This window comes from Sapajus apella, unplaced genomic scaffold, assembly GCF_009761245.1.
Source record: "Sapajus apella isolate SASKATOON/1434 unplaced genomic scaffold, GSC_monkey_1.0 scaffold68, whole genome shotgun sequence".
Taxonomy (NCBI): domain Eukaryota; kingdom Metazoa; phylum Chordata; class Mammalia; order Primates; family Cebidae; genus Sapajus; species Sapajus apella.
Genome location: NW_022437008.1, coordinates 2,999,526 through 3,013,830, shown reverse-complemented (window position 1 = coordinate 3,013,830; position 14,305 = coordinate 2,999,526). Strand labels below are relative to the sequence as shown.

The 14,305-nt window shown below is 53.1% G+C and overlaps 2 protein-coding genes across 5 annotated transcripts in view; both read right to left on the bottom strand.

The window, feature by feature from the left end:
* Positions 1 to 5,492, bottom strand: part of RINL (Ras and Rab interactor like) — a 10,761-nt gene extending 5,269 nt beyond the window's left edge. For 2 of the 3 annotated variants that reach the window (XM_032248864.1, XM_032248863.1), the window contains exons 1-4: positions 5,337 to 5,492; positions 3,585 to 3,673; positions 3,230 to 3,389; positions 1,597 to 1,699 (exon numbers count right to left, since the gene is read on the bottom strand). In XM_032248864.1, the coding sequence (XP_032104755.1) occupies positions 1,597 to 1,699; positions 3,230 to 3,389; positions 3,585 to 3,634 (313 nt within the window). In that variant the 5' untranslated portion in view covers positions 3,635 to 3,673; positions 5,337 to 5,492. The remainder of the gene's footprint in view (positions 1 to 1,596; positions 1,700 to 3,229; positions 3,390 to 3,584; positions 3,674 to 5,336) is intronic. The other variant, XM_032248865.1, reaches the window with a different exon arrangement.
* A 166-nt stretch (positions 5,493 to 5,658) lies between these two features.
* SIRT2 (sirtuin 2) overlaps positions 5,659 to 14,305 on the bottom strand; it is a 31,286-nt gene continuing 22,639 nt past the window's right edge. For both annotated transcript variants that reach the window (XM_032248874.1, XM_032248873.1), the window contains 8 exons: positions 9,874 to 10,003; positions 8,191 to 8,250; positions 7,860 to 7,915; positions 7,581 to 7,657; positions 7,445 to 7,496; positions 6,705 to 6,775; positions 6,507 to 6,573; positions 5,659 to 6,384 (listed from right to left, as the gene is read on the bottom strand). In XM_032248874.1, coding sequence (XP_032104765.1) covers positions 6,229 to 6,384; positions 6,507 to 6,573; positions 6,705 to 6,775; positions 7,445 to 7,496; positions 7,581 to 7,657; positions 7,860 to 7,915; positions 8,191 to 8,250; positions 9,874 to 10,003 — 669 coding nt within the window. In that variant the 3' untranslated portion in view covers positions 5,659 to 6,228. The remainder of the gene's footprint in view (positions 6,385 to 6,506; positions 6,574 to 6,704; positions 6,776 to 7,444; positions 7,497 to 7,580; positions 7,658 to 7,859; positions 7,916 to 8,190; positions 8,251 to 9,873; positions 10,004 to 14,305) is intronic.

The following is a 14,305-nucleotide window of genomic DNA, read 5'->3' as shown; positions in this document are numbered from 1 at the left end:
ATGTTACCCAGGCTGGAGTGCAATGGCACGATCTCGGCTCACCGCAACCTCCGCCTCCTGGGTTCAGGCAATTCTCCTGCCTCAGCCTCCTGAGTAGCTGGGATTACAGGCACGCACCACCATGCCCAGCTAATTTTTTGTAGTTTTAGTAGAGACGGGGTTTCACCATGTTGACCAGGATGGTCTCGATCTCTTGACCTCGTGATCCACCCGCCTCGGCCTCCCAAAGTGCTGGGATTACAGGCTTGAGCCACCGCGCCCGGCCTGAAAGATTACATTTCTGCAGAGGCCTGGAGGATGGAGACTAAAGCAACCCCTCCAGGAGGAGCATCATGCAGGAAGAACCCAAGCAGAGGTCCTGAAGCTGGAACACACTTAGCATGCTAAAGACACACAGAGGAGAACCGGGTGTCAGGGGCAGAGTGAATCGAGAGGGGAGACCCCCTTGCCTCCTTCAATTTCACCTCCTCCCTCCCCTTCTTCCAGATGGAAAGGAGAGTGAAGAAGGAAAAAAAATGAAATAAAATACGAAAGCGCTGGGAAAATGACTCCCTCTTTAGTTCCCAGCTTCTCTGCTAACTGTTAACCTTGAAAGAGCTACAGATCAATGTTATCTCTGCAGGCTGGAGCCCAGCACTGGGCCTCGCCCCCACACCTCCACGGACCAGGCTCCCTCCTGGAAACACCACTGCCAACAAACAGCTTGTTGCTTTTGTCTTGTCTCTGTGAGCCCCCTCCCCTGCTGGTCCCCGCTCACATTGCACATGAATTAGCAAATAAATGAAGCCAAAAGATTGTAAGGTTGGACGTCCAGCAAATGGACAATGACATAGTTCCGCCTCAGTTTCCCCTTTAGCATTGCAAGCCTATAAAGGGGGAGAGAAGCTGCAGCTTACGGAGCTCTGTGAATGAGGCTGTAGCCCCCCGCAGCTCCTGGCTGAATAAAAAGCCACTTCCTTCCTCAGTTCGGTGTTCTAGAGGTTTGTTCTCCGCCGTTCCTGCTTCAGAATGAGGGTCAATAGATGGAGAGACGGGCAGGGGCTAGATCACACGCACAGATCGTGACAAGGACTTCGCATTTGTATATAAGGATGTTGTATGTTCTTCGCAGGGTTTGAGGCAGAGGTGTTTAACACCTGATTGATGTTTTAAAATATGTTCTGCTCAGAATGGATTTCAGGAAGGAAAGGGAGGCAGTTAGGAATATTTATCAGATACTTTGGAAGCAAAGCTGACAGTTTTTATTTTTTATTTCAGGCAGGGTTTCCCTCTGTTGCCAAGGCTGGAGTGCAGTGGTGCGATCTCGGCTCACTGCAACCTCCATCTCCTGGGTTCAAGCTATTCTCATGCCTCAGCCTCCCAAGTAGCTGGGATTACAGGCGTGCTTCACCAAGCCTGGCTAATTTTTATATTTTTAGGAGAGATGGGGTTTCACTATGTTGTCCGGGCTGGTCTCGAACTCCTGGCCTCCAGTGATCCACCCACCTCAACCTCCCAAAGTGCTGGGATTCCAGGCGTGAGCCACCTCGCCAGTCTAGCTGACAGTTTTTAGTGATCAATTGACTGTGGGCTGGAGACTCAGGGAACGTGCCTTACCTCCGGGAATCTTCTGGATCTGGTAGGTGTTGACTCCTCCTGGTAAAGGTCCTGTCCTCAACACCAGGACCTGGCTGGGGTCACGTCCTGTGACCAAGAAACTCTGGGGGATAGAGACAAGGGCCAGCGTGACAAAGGTGTGCACAGATGCCTGTTCCTTTTGCCTGATTAGCATTGATTTCCCTTATTTTGGGTTCTGTACCCCAAATTTCCTTTAGGGAAACTCTGTACTGTCAGTGCATGTGGGTGGGGCTGATTTCCCCTAAGCCCTGGGGGTAGGCCCAAGACCTGATCTAGCCAGTAGGATTACTGTGCTCTCTGCCCACTGTTTGGTTCAGGAAAGGATATGTGACTCAAGCTCAGCCAATGGACATCTTCCACAAGATTCTTTTTTTTTTTTTTTGAGACAGTCTTGCTCTGTTGCCCAGGTTGGGGTGCAGTGGCATGGTCTCAGCTCACTGCAGCTTCTGCCTTTTGGGTCCCCATTCAAGCAGTTCTCTTGCCTCAGGCTCCCAGGTAGCTGGGATTACAGGCACATGCCACCATGCCCAGCTAATTTTTGAATTTTTAGTAGATATGGGATTTTACCATGTTGGCCAGGCTGGTCTTGAATTCCTGACCTCGTGATCTGCCCGTCTTGGCCTCCGAAAGTCCTGGGATTACAGGCGTGCGCCACTACACCCGGCTAATTTTTGTATTTTTAGTAGAGGCGGGATTTCGCTATGTTGGCCTGTCTGGTCTCAAACTCCTGACCTCGTAATCCACTCACCTTGGCCTCCCAAAGTGCTGGGATTATAGGGTGAGTCACTCTGCCCGCCCCCACTTTAAAAAAAAAATAGAGATGGGGCCTTGCTATGTTGCCCAGGTTGGTCTTGAACTCCTAGCCTTAAGCGATCCTCACACCTCAACCTCCCAAAGTGCTGGGATTACAGGCATGAGTCACCACACCTGGTCAGCCATCTGTATTTTCTGAATCAGTTGTGAAAACCTTTATTTTTCCTGTGAGATAAACAGATTCAAGTGGTGTCTCCTTCCTTCCTGCCTGGAATGCACACAGGTGCTTGGGCCTGGGGCAGCCCAGGGGCAGCTGTGAGGGAAGTCCAAGAGAATTACAGCTATGCTGACCTCCGTGTCATCGAGCTGCTGATCTAAAGCCAGAAGCCGCCTTTTTAGTTATGTTAGGAAGGTAAAATCTCATTTGTTTAATCCACTGTAGGACATGTGTTTGTTATTTTCGGTCCCAAATATCCAAAATTTCCTGCGGTTGAAAGCAAAGCCAAGAAATCGGATGCAGAGAAATTTACAAAAGTTCTGAAGTCCAGGATCTAGTCCTTCTTGAAACGACTTGTATTTTTGTTGTTGTTGTTTGAGACAGGGTCTTACTTACTCCATCACCTAGGCTGGAGTGCAGTGGCACGATCTCAGCTCACTGCAGCCTCGACTTGCTGACCTCAAGTGATCCTCCCACCTCAGCCTCCTTAGTAGCTGGGACTGCAGGCATGAGCCATCATATCCGGCACACCCGGCCTTTTTGGTCTGACCAGCTTGTGTCGTGTTCGTCGCTAGTAACGAGCAGAGTCCTGATCTAGGGTGTCATGGGAGTCAGGATGGGCCCCCAGCTGTGAGTACTCACCCCCAGTGGCCACAGCCCCACGAGGGCTTCTGCGTCCTGGGTATCCAGCTCTGGCACATGCCACACCCCCCATGTTCTCTGCAGGCGAAGAAGTGGCTCTAGGGCGCTCAGGACCCCTAGAGGGGTCCTGTCTGCTTTGTCCACCTGTGATGGGACCAGCCTGGGATGGACAGTGTCCGGGGGTCAGGTGTCAGAGGTGGGCAGTGGGACATGGAGGTGAGGTCAAAGGTACAGGAAGGGGCAAGGCAGAGGCTCAGACAGCAGTTCAGGGTTCTGTAGTGAGGGAGGTGTTGGATGGAAAGGGTTTCTGGATGTAGGGGAAGGAGAGTGCAGCCTCAGCCCCTGTAGCCCTCACCTCTCCCAGTCTGTGGGGACCTCAGGTGCCTCGTCCTCCGTCTGGGCCATCCTCAGTATGCAGGAAGCCAGTGAGTCATGGCCTGGCCTCTGGCAGGGAGGAATATAAGACTCTCAGGGCTGCTCCAGCCCCTGGGTCATGTTCCAGATATTTCCAATCAGTATCAGAGACCCTGGCCTATCAGAATGGACCCCAGAGGCTGCTTGCTGCTTTTATTTTTGTTTTTTTTGAGATGGAGTCTAGCTCTGTTGCCCTGGCTGGAGTGCAATGGTGCAATCTCAGCTCACTGCAACCCCTGCCTCCTGGATTCAAGCCATTCTTCTGCCTCAGCCTCCCGCGTAGTTGGGATTACAAGCATGCACCACCATGCCTGGCTTATTTTTGTATTTTTAGTAGAGACGAGGTTTCGCCATGTTACCCAGGCTGGTCTCAAATTCCTGACCTCAGGTGATCCATCCGCCTTGGCCTCCCAAAGTGCTGGAATTACAGGCATGAGCCACTGTGCCTGGCTAGCAGGGGTTAATTCTTTAGTCCTGGATGGTGGGGAATCTGTGGATCCCAGGAGAGAGGACAGTGTGTCTTGGGGTGTGGGGAGAGGACTCAAAACAACAGCTCTTTATTAAGTGATAGGGAATATTTGAAGATTTTAACAGCTACGGCAGCTGTGTGAATGTGGACCAGCCCTTGACAAAACTCAGTGCCTGGAAAAGTTCTTGGCCCACAGTAGGCAGTGCATACAACTGTAGGGAAATGCAATCCCCTCTTCCTCCCTTCCCATACCTCGGGGGGGACCGTTGAATGTCCTCCCCCAGTGCTTTTTAATGAAACATTTCAGGCACAGAGAAAAGCTGAAAGAATTGTACAGAAAACATCCATATGCCCACTGCCAAGATGCTAGCATGAACATTTTACTCACCCTGCTTCATCGCACATCTGTCCCTCTCTCTCCATCCACCCATCAGAGCCCAGCTCCTACCCAGGTAGAGAGTCCTATGTGGGTTATCACTTGAGGGGGGCCACTTGTCCCTGCAGCAGTCCCAGGAGCAGGAGACCTGGGTCTGAGGAGGATCCATCCATTCTTCCACCCACCCACCCACCCATTCACCCCTCCCTCCCTCTATCCCTCCCTCCCTCCTTTTCCTTCCTTCCTTTTATTCCTTTCTTCTTCCTTTCCTTCCATCCATTCATCTTTCTATCCATGTATCCATCTTGTCTTTCCTTCCATCCACCTTCCCTCCCTCCCTCCCTCCCTCCCTTCCTTCCATCTGTCCTTCCTTCCTTTCCTTTTCTTTCCTTCTATCCATCCATCTTTCCTTCCTTCCTTCTGTCCGTCCTTCCTTCCTTCCTTCCCATCATCCAATATTTATTGAATACAGGCTGGAGTCAGGTGCCTGTGCCCTGGAGAGAGGCTGATGAACAGGACAGGCCCCTCCCCTCAGGGCCTTCCATTCTTGTTTGGGGCAGGTGTAGCATATGGATAACTAGCAGCTAAACAAACAAATTAGCCTATTGACCAGAAGCCCAGGGTGCTATTAGGAAGGAGAGAGGTGGGGCGGGGGGGGAGGTGCAGGTGCCCTGCCCAGGCCATAGCAGGAAGGAGGGGAGAGGAGGGGAAAGGCAGGCACATGCCTGCCTGGGTACCGTGGCAGGGGAGGAGGCTGTGGGCGGTGCTGGGAAGGGGGGCAGCTGCCTGATACCAAAGGGAGGCAGAGGGGCTGAAGATGCCAGATGCTCGGTCCCTGGGGGCCCTACCTGTTCTCGGAGGAGAGGCCTGCAGTGGCAGGAAGTGCAGAGAGGAAGCTGAGCAGGGGAAGAGGCGGGGCTGGGGTATCTGAAGTCAACCTTCCTCCCTCTTTCGGGGGCTCAGGCCTTCAGTGACGGGGCTTAGAGGAAGGGACACTGGCAGGCTGGGAGTCCAGGGGTCAGAGCCATGAGGGGACCGCTGTGAGGACCCTCTTGTCACCCCTCACTCTGGAGCCCGGAGACTTTCTGATTCCTCAGTGGCCTGAGATCTAACCCCTCCCTTCAGCGATTTCCCTGGCTGCCGCAGAAGAAGCAGGAGGCCAGACCCGACTGTTAGTTGTTTCTGTTTTTAATATGTCTCCAACAAGCAATGTCTTGTGGCCACCCAGCATGGGAAGTGGGTCCCATGTGAAGGGACCCACCACCCACTTAGGGAGTTGAAGGCAGAGACTCGGGAGCCCGTCTGGCTCAAACTCCCCTATGCTGGCTGTAGGTTTCATTCGGAGGCCCACAACCCCGTTGGGGTAGATTAGGTCTGGTTTACTTAGCCACAGGCCCCTGGGGACAGGAGAGAGAGTGGGGGCCCAAAGCTCCCTGTCCTGGAAGAGTTAGAAGTCCGGGGTAGGCCTGGCCCTGTGGGGGTGGTTAATGATTAGTGGAGTGGTTAGAGATGGTGGGGCTGGTAGAGACGCCTGTCCCAGCCTTGGTCTCTAGGAGGTGTTAGATTTGCTGGGGTTGGAGGGCAGGGTCGCTGGAACCCCAGTTCTGAGGGGGGAGGTTAAGAGATTGAGGGGTTGTTCTGAGCTCTCCAGACAAGAACTGCAGGTTAAGAGGGGGCCAGGCCTGGTTGGGGCTCAGCTGTCCCTGAGGGGCTGGACATCCTGCCTGGGAGCTGCAGCTGTCACTGGGGTTTCTCCCTCTCTGTCGTCCTGGCCTCCTCCTTGGCAGGTGGCGGGGACTTCCCGGGGGAAGCTGAAGTGCTGGGGTTGGGGGCCCCCGCCTCTGACTGGGCATCTATGATAGCGTGCTCCCTCCGGACAAGGTCCTCCAGCTCCTTCTGCACGGGAAAGGTCACAGAAGTCAAAGGTCACTGTGCATCATGGGGTCAGAGGACAGATGGGGCTGGGAGAGGGTCTAGGGACGGGGCTTAGGACAGGCTGGGGTTGCCTGGGTCCTCACCTTCCATCCAAGGAGCTCAGCGAGGGCCAGGCAGCCCTGTTCACAGTCACCCAGCCAGGCCACGTCCCTGCGGTTCAGCAGGAGATCAGAGTTCCCAGGCAGGCTTGCCCCTGCCCACTCCTCTCCTCTGCCTTGTGCCCTCCGTCCCACCTCACCCTGTCCCTTCCCGGCTACCCCTGACCCCAGGCAGGGCCTCACCTGTAGGCTTTCTTGGAGTCAAAGTCCATGCCTCCGCCGACGCCCATCATCATCCCCAGGAAAGGGTCCAACTGCCAGGGAGGGGGCGGGGCAGGGGTTGGGAAGAGAGAGCTGAGCGCGCCGACTTTTTATTTTTTTTTTTTTTAGGCGGAGGTTTTGCTCTTATTGCCCAGGCTGGAGTGTTAATGGCGCAATCTTGGCTCACTGCAACCTCCGCCTCGTGGATTCAACTGATTCTCCAGCCTCAACCTCCCGAGCAGCTGGGATTACAGGCATCTGCCACCATGCCCAGCTAATTTCTCATATTTTTAGTAGAGACAGGGTTTCACTATGTTGGCCAGGCTGGTCTCGAACTCCTGACCTCAGGTGATCCGCCCGCCTCAGCTTCCCAAAGTGCTGGTATTACAGGCGTGAGCCACCGCACCTGGCGGACTTTGTTTTGTTTTGTTTTTTTTTTGAGACCACCTTCCCCCACCCCACCGCCTCCTCCTCCTCAGGCCCTGGAAGACTGGCCTTCCTGTTCTGGGTTCAGCTAGTTTGAGTTGGAATTCTATCACTTGCTCAGAAGGGTAGTGGATGTCCCAGAGGCCTGGAACCTGACCCCTCTGGATTCTAGAGCCCCAGGGTCTGAGCTGAGGAGTCCAAAGTGCTGGGGTTCCGTGGCAGGGGTTCCCTCTGAGGAAGCTGGTGGGAGGGAAAGGGGAGGCAGTGAGGAGGGGGGTGTGAGGAGGGGCTCTTACCTGGCCAGCTTTCTCCTTGTTGATGAGCAGGCGCGGGGTGGAGAGGGGTGCCCTGGCGGGAGGGGGAGCTGAGGGATCAGGGTCTGTCCTGGCCCTGGGTGCCCAGCCACCCTCCCAGCTGCAGCCCCCAACCTACTTGCTGATGAGGGAGGCGAAGGGCTGCACCTGCAGGGAGGTGCCCATGATGATGAGGAGGTCCACCTTCAGGAAGTCCTGCGGGGAGGGGTGAGCTCGGGAGCCTCTGCCCAGGCCGCGCCACTGCTCCCTCCCCGGCCCCCAGCAGCAAACCTCCTTGTGCCCCCCAACAGCCAGGGAGGCAACCTTTCCTGGGCAGGGCTCAGGCTGCCCCCAAGGGGCCCAGCACAGGGGGAGGTGGGGGTTGGGGGATAGGGAGGGCGGTGTAGTGGGCACTTACTGACTGCATGCATGAGAAGAAACGAGCTGGGAGGCTCTCACCAAAAAAGATGATATCTGAGGCCAAGACAGATGGACAGAGACAGTGACATGGGGAGGAAGAGAGGACAGGTGGGGGCAGGGGCAGACCCGGAGGCTGGGATGGGAGCTGGGCGCAGCGGGGACCGGCCAGGGACACAGACCCCACTCTCCCCAGGATGGATCTGGGACACTGTTCAGAGAGACAGAGGTGGCCAGATGTGTGGGGGTGTGGCCTTTGGGAAGGGGTCAGAGGAAGGAGGGGACCCCCACCCAAATCCATCTGGGCAGGACGCTGGCCCGATGAAGCTCACCAGGCTTTACCACGCTCTGACAGTCCTCACACTTGGGCGTCACCTCCGAGAAGATCTTCCCTGGGCGTGGGGAAGGGGAAGAGAGAGAAAGCAGTAAGAGGCTCTGGCCTGGGGTCTGGAGGTCCAGCACTCCCACCCCCTCCACTGCTAGTATGAGCACATCTCCGTCACTTGGACATCTCCTGGGGTGTCCACTCTGTTTAGGAAACGCCTCTTTTTTTTTTTTTTTTTTGAGGCAGGTCTCACTGTGTTGCCCAGGCTGGAGTGCAGTGCCACGATCACGGCTCACTGCAGCCTCGCCCTCCCAGCTTCAAGTGGTCCTCCTGCCTCAGTCTCCTGAGTAGCTGGGATTGCAGGTGCATGCCAGCATACCTGGCTAAATTTTGTATTTTTTGTAGAGACAGGGTTTCGCCATGTTGCCCAGGCTGGTCTCAAACTCCTGGGTCTCAAGCAAATCTGCCCACCTTGGCCTCACAAAGTGCTGGGATTACAGGTGTGAGCCACTATTCCCAGCCTTATTTTATTTTATTTTTTTTGGGCAATAGAGCGAGACTCCGTCTCAAAAACAAAACAAAACAAAACAAAAAACAAGCCAGCATTTCTGTCACTTGCAACCCACTGAATTCTAAGTCATTGGCTCGACTGTCCATCTGTTCATTCAGCACACATTTATAGAGCATTGTTTCCATGTCAGTAGTCGGGAATTTTCTTTAAACTGTTTCTGTATGGACAGCATGACACCGTGGGTGCCGCCTGTGACGGCGCTGTCAGTGACACATAACGGGGGTCATATGAATTGTACACTGCCCCAGCTGCCCGCAGTTGGGCCATTCAGGACTCCTCAGCCCAGGGGCGCTCAGCTGGTACTTCGTCAGAACAGCCGCACTCCAGAGGCCCTTCTGCAAATGCTGCAGCTGTACTTGTCCAACAGGGACACCAGTGGCTTTGTTAAATCAGCATAAAGAATGCCAGAAATGGCTTTCCATGAGTGGAATAAGTGGCTTCTTGTTTGTTTGTTTGTTTTTTGAGATGGAATTTTACTCTTGTTGCCCAAGCTGAAGTGCAGTGGCATGATCTTGGCTCACTGCAACCTCCACCTCCCAGGTTCAAGCTATTCTCCTGCGTCAGCCTCCCAGGTAGCTGGGACTACAGGTGTGTGCCACCACGCCTGGCTAATTTTTAGTGTGTTTTTAGTAGAAACGGGGTTTTATCATGTTAGCCAGGCTGGTCTCGAACTCCTGATTTCAGGTGATCCACCCGCCTCAAGGCCTCCCAAAGTGCTGGGATTCCAGGCCTGAGCCACTGAGCCTGGCCGGAATTAAGTGGCTTCTGAATGAGCACAATGGGTGTCAGAAATCATCTCTCTCTGGCATTCAAGAAATGTGGATTGGCTGATTTTTTTTTTCTATATATTCAGTCCTTACATGAACAGGGATTCTGACTCTAGCAGGCCCTGCAGTCTTTAGGGACGGCCCTAGCCTTCACCCTCACCAGGACTGGGTCCACCTTCTCATGCTGTACGTCCTGCCACACTGTCCGATATGGTAGTCAAAGCCACACACAATGTTTACAATTCAGTCAACATTAAGCAGGACTCAAGAATGGGTGCCCACTGCAAGGAGACCCTGCCCCTGCTCCTGCTGCTGGGGGGAGGCCCGCCCTCGGGATGCCCTCTGGCCTCACCTTTCATCCAGCTTAGGGTGTATTCTCGTCGGCAGCTGGGGCTGACACAGTGCGACGTGTAGAAGGTGCCGTGGGCCTCCACCAGGTCCTCTTGCTCTAGCCCTGCTATTCGCTCCAGCGTGTCTATGTTCTGGAGGGAGAGATGGAGGGAAGAGGGGTCAGGAGTGAACCGCCACTTATAGGCCAGAAGGCACAGTGGGCAGCTGAGGCCACAAGAAGCAGTGGGGGGGGGGGGGGGGGGGGGGGGGGGGGGGAGGAGAAGCAAGTGGCAGGGCGCATCTGAAGACTCTTCTGTTCATCCCAATGGTGCCACTCAAAGGGTGAGTCATGGCTGCTTAAAGGCAGGGGCCAGGCTGGGCTCACACCTGTAATCCCAGCACTTTGGGAGGTCGAGTGGGAGGATCACTTAAGCCCAGGAGTTCAAGACCAGCCTGAGCAACATAGCAAGATCCCGTCTCTACAAAAAATAAAAAATGCAAAAAAAAAAAAAAAAAGTGGGGGACCCAAACCTAACTGTCTGTGAGGCCAGACCCATGACCACTCAGCCGATGTGGCTATTTTTTCTGCAAATTTGGGCCATTTGCTCCCATTTTTCAGAAAAAAAGTTGTTTTGTTAGAGCCAGAGGCTTTATTGCCACCTGTCAGAAATTATTGAAATTAACATAGAATTTACAATGTCTCTGTTATAAATGGAGTCCCCACAGATGTGGCATCCTTGTGCAGTATGCACCCTGCACAGCCGCATGTGGCAGCTCTGGGCAAGCATTACCATAAATGAATCAGGAGGGCTTATTTGTTTTTTTTTTTTTTTTTTTTTTTTTTTTTGAGACCGAGTCTCGCTCTGTCACCCAGGCTGGAGTGCTGTGGCGCAATCTCAGCTCACTGAAACCTCCAACTCCCAGATCCAAGCAATTTTCCTGCATCAGCCTCCCAAGTAGCTGGGATTACAGGCACACGCCACCATGACTGGCTAATTTTTGTATTTTTATTAGAGACGGGGTTTTACCATGTTTGCTAGGCTGGTCTTGAACTCCTGATCTCATGATCCGCCTGCCTCAGCCTCCCAAATTTCTGGTGAGCCATCACGCCTGGCCATGTTTTTATTTATTTGAGACAAGGTCTCACTCTGTCACCCAGGCTGTAGTGCAGTGGTACGATTCACTGCAGCCTCCAACTCCTGGGCTCAAGTGATCCTCCTACCACAGCCTCCAAGTCTGGCCGATTTAAAAAATTTTCTGTAGAGACAGGGTTTCACTATGTTGCCCAGGCTGGTCTAGAACTCCTGGGCTCAAGTAAGCTTCCTGCCTCAGCCTCCCAAGCTGCTGGGATTACGTTGTAAGCTACTGTGCCTGGCCCTTCCGTGGCTTTCATCCCTATCTTCCTCTTCAGTAGCCAGAGTTCTTTCTTAATATGGCCTGTTTGACAGACAGCATAGCCACCTATGTTCTTTTTCTCTGGAGGCAGGGTTTTGCTCTGTCACTCAGATAGAATGTAGTGGTTCGATCACAGCTTACTGCAGGCTTCAACCCCTGGGCTCAAGCCATCCTCCCACCTCAGCCCACTGAGTAGCTGGAACTACAGGCAAATGGCACCATGCCTGGCTAATTTTTTAATTATTTTGTAGAGATGGGCAGCGGGGTGGTCTCCCTACGTTGCCCAGGCTGGTCTTGAACTCCTGGGCTCAAACGATCCTCCCACCTCAGCCTCCCAGAGCGTTGGGATTACAGGTGCAAGCCACTATGCCCAGCCACTGTTTTATTTTTACTTTTATTTTTTGAGATGGAGTTTCACTCTAGTTGCCCAGGCTGGAGTGCAATGCCATGATCTCGGCTCACTGCAACTTCGGCCTCCTAGGTTCAAGTGATTGTCCTGCCTCAGCCTCCCAAGTAGCTGAGAACACAGGCAGGCACCACCATGCCCAGCTAAGTTTTGTATTTTCAATAGACACGGGCTTTCACCATGTTGGCCAGGATGGGCTCAACCTCCTGACCTGGTGATCCGCCTGCCTTGGCCTCCCAAAGTGCTGGGATTACAGGCATGAGCCACTGTGCCCAGCTGCTGTTTTAAGACAGTGATACTTTCCATATTCTTTTTCTTTTATTTTTATTTTTAAGAGACGGGGTCTCGCTATGTTGCCCAGGCTGGAGTGCAGTGGCTATTCACAGGTGTGATCCCACTACTGATCAGCACGTGAGTTTTGACCTGCTCTGTTTCCGACCTGGGCCGGTTCACCCCTCCTTAGGCAACCTGATGGTCCCCTGCTGCCGGGAGGTCACCATACTGATGCCGAACTTAGTGCGGACACCTGATGGGCATAGCGCCCTACAGCCCAGAACTCCTGGGCTCAAGAGATCCTCCCACCTCAGTCTCCCAAGTAGCTGGGACTATAGACATGTGCCACTGTGCCCAGAGATACTTTCCATATTAAACAGGTGAGAATGTTCTTTTCTACACAGACATTTGTACACCCTCATTTTTCTTAAAACACCCAGCTGCTTTGGAGCAGCTTTCATTTGGCTTCGAGGAACACTGCAGCTGTGAGGAACATTGCTAAAGGAGCTGCTGACAGAGGACACCTTTACGCAGAGATGTATGGTCAAGCGCAGCCCAGGGCCAATCTGACAAGTTTCCCAGAGACTCCATGAACAATGGGAAGGGTCTGTTTCCCTTCAAGGGCAGAATGAATGCTCTAACTGCCTTCCTTGCTCCTACCAGCAACCACCTTCTCTCCAAAGTCTAAACAAAAGTCACTGTCACTGTTCCTATATGCCTGGTAACTATCCTCCCTCACCCTCTGTTATAAATCCTTTGCCTTTGGGACTTGACTCAATGTATCCACTGACTTCCTCACCTGTGAGTAAGCAATGTGCATGCAAATAACTGAACAGCGTGTGAGAGAGCCAAAAATACATTCTGTGTTATTTTCTGACAACACTTTTATTTTTTGGGGGCAGGATCTTGCTCTGCTGCCCAGGCTGGAGTGCAGTAGCATGATCATAGTTCACTGTAGCCTCAAAATCCTGGGCTTAAGTGATCCTTCTGCTTCAGACTCCCAAGTAGCTGGGACTGTGGGGGTGTGCACTGCCAGGTCTGTTTTTTTTTTTTGAGATGGAGTCTCACTCTGTCACCCAGGCTGGAGTGCAGTGGCATGATCCTGGCTCACTGCAATCTCCACCTCCCAGGTTCAAGTGATTCTCCTGCCTCAGCTTCCCGAGTAGGTGGGATTATAGGCATCTACCACCACGCCTGGTTAATTTTTTTGTATTTTTAGTAGAGATGAGGTTTCACCATGTTGGCCAGGCTGGCTTTGAACTCCTGACCTCAGGTGATCCACCCACCTCAGCCTCCCACAGTGCTGGGAATACAGGTGTGAGCCACCATGCCGGGCTCATGCCTGGTTAATTTAAAAATATTTTTTGTAGAGATGGGATCTCACTATGTTGTCCAGACTTGATTTTTATTTACTTTTATTTTTAATTATTATTATTTTTTTGAGACAGGGTCTCACTCCGTCGCCCAGGCTGGAGTACAATGGTGCAATCTTGGCTCACTGCAACCTCCACCTCCAGGCTCAAGCAATTCTCCCACCTCAGCCTCCTGAGTAGCTAGGATTACAGGCACCTGCCACCATGCCCAGCTAATATTTGTATTTTTAGTAGAAACGGGGTTTTACCATGTTGGCCAGGCTGGTCTCAAACTCCTGACCTCAGGTGACCCGCCTGCCTCAGCCTCCCAAAGTGCTGGGATGACAGGTGTGAGCCACCGCAACTGGCCCAGGCTTGATTTTTAAACCATAGTTCATTTTTTGTCTGGAAACATTGTGCTTCCAACTGAAAAATCATCACCGGCACTGTGGCCCCCAGGCCTAAATGGTGCATAGGTGCAGATGGAAGGTGGCACTTCCTCTGGGTGAATGTGGCTGCCCCACATCAAAGCACACAGCTCGGCCCATGGCCCCAGGCTGGCTGCCGCCCCTGGTGAGCCCAGCCTTCTACAGGACACCCAGCTCACCCTCTGCCACTCACAACTTCCTGAGTACATTCTCTGTATGGTTTCAAAAATAAGTATGTTCCTCTCAAACAATGCTCTCACTTTTTTTTCCTCATGGAACTATTTTTAGGCTGAGAAGAGTAAAGTGGTGGTGAGGAGGGCTGGGGTACCCTCCCCAACTGTGACATTTATATTTAAAACTGAAAACGAGCCGGGCACGGTGGCTCAAGTCTGTAATCCCAGCACTTTGGGAGGCCGAGGCGGGTGGATCACGAGGTCAAGAGATCAAGACCATCCTGGTCAACACGGTGAAACCCCGTCTCTACTAAAGCTACAAAAAATTAGCTGGGCATGGTGGCGCGTGCCTGTAATCCCAGCTGCTCAGGAGGCTGAGGCAGGAGAATTGCCTGAACCCAGGAGGCGGAGGTTGCGGTGAGCCGAG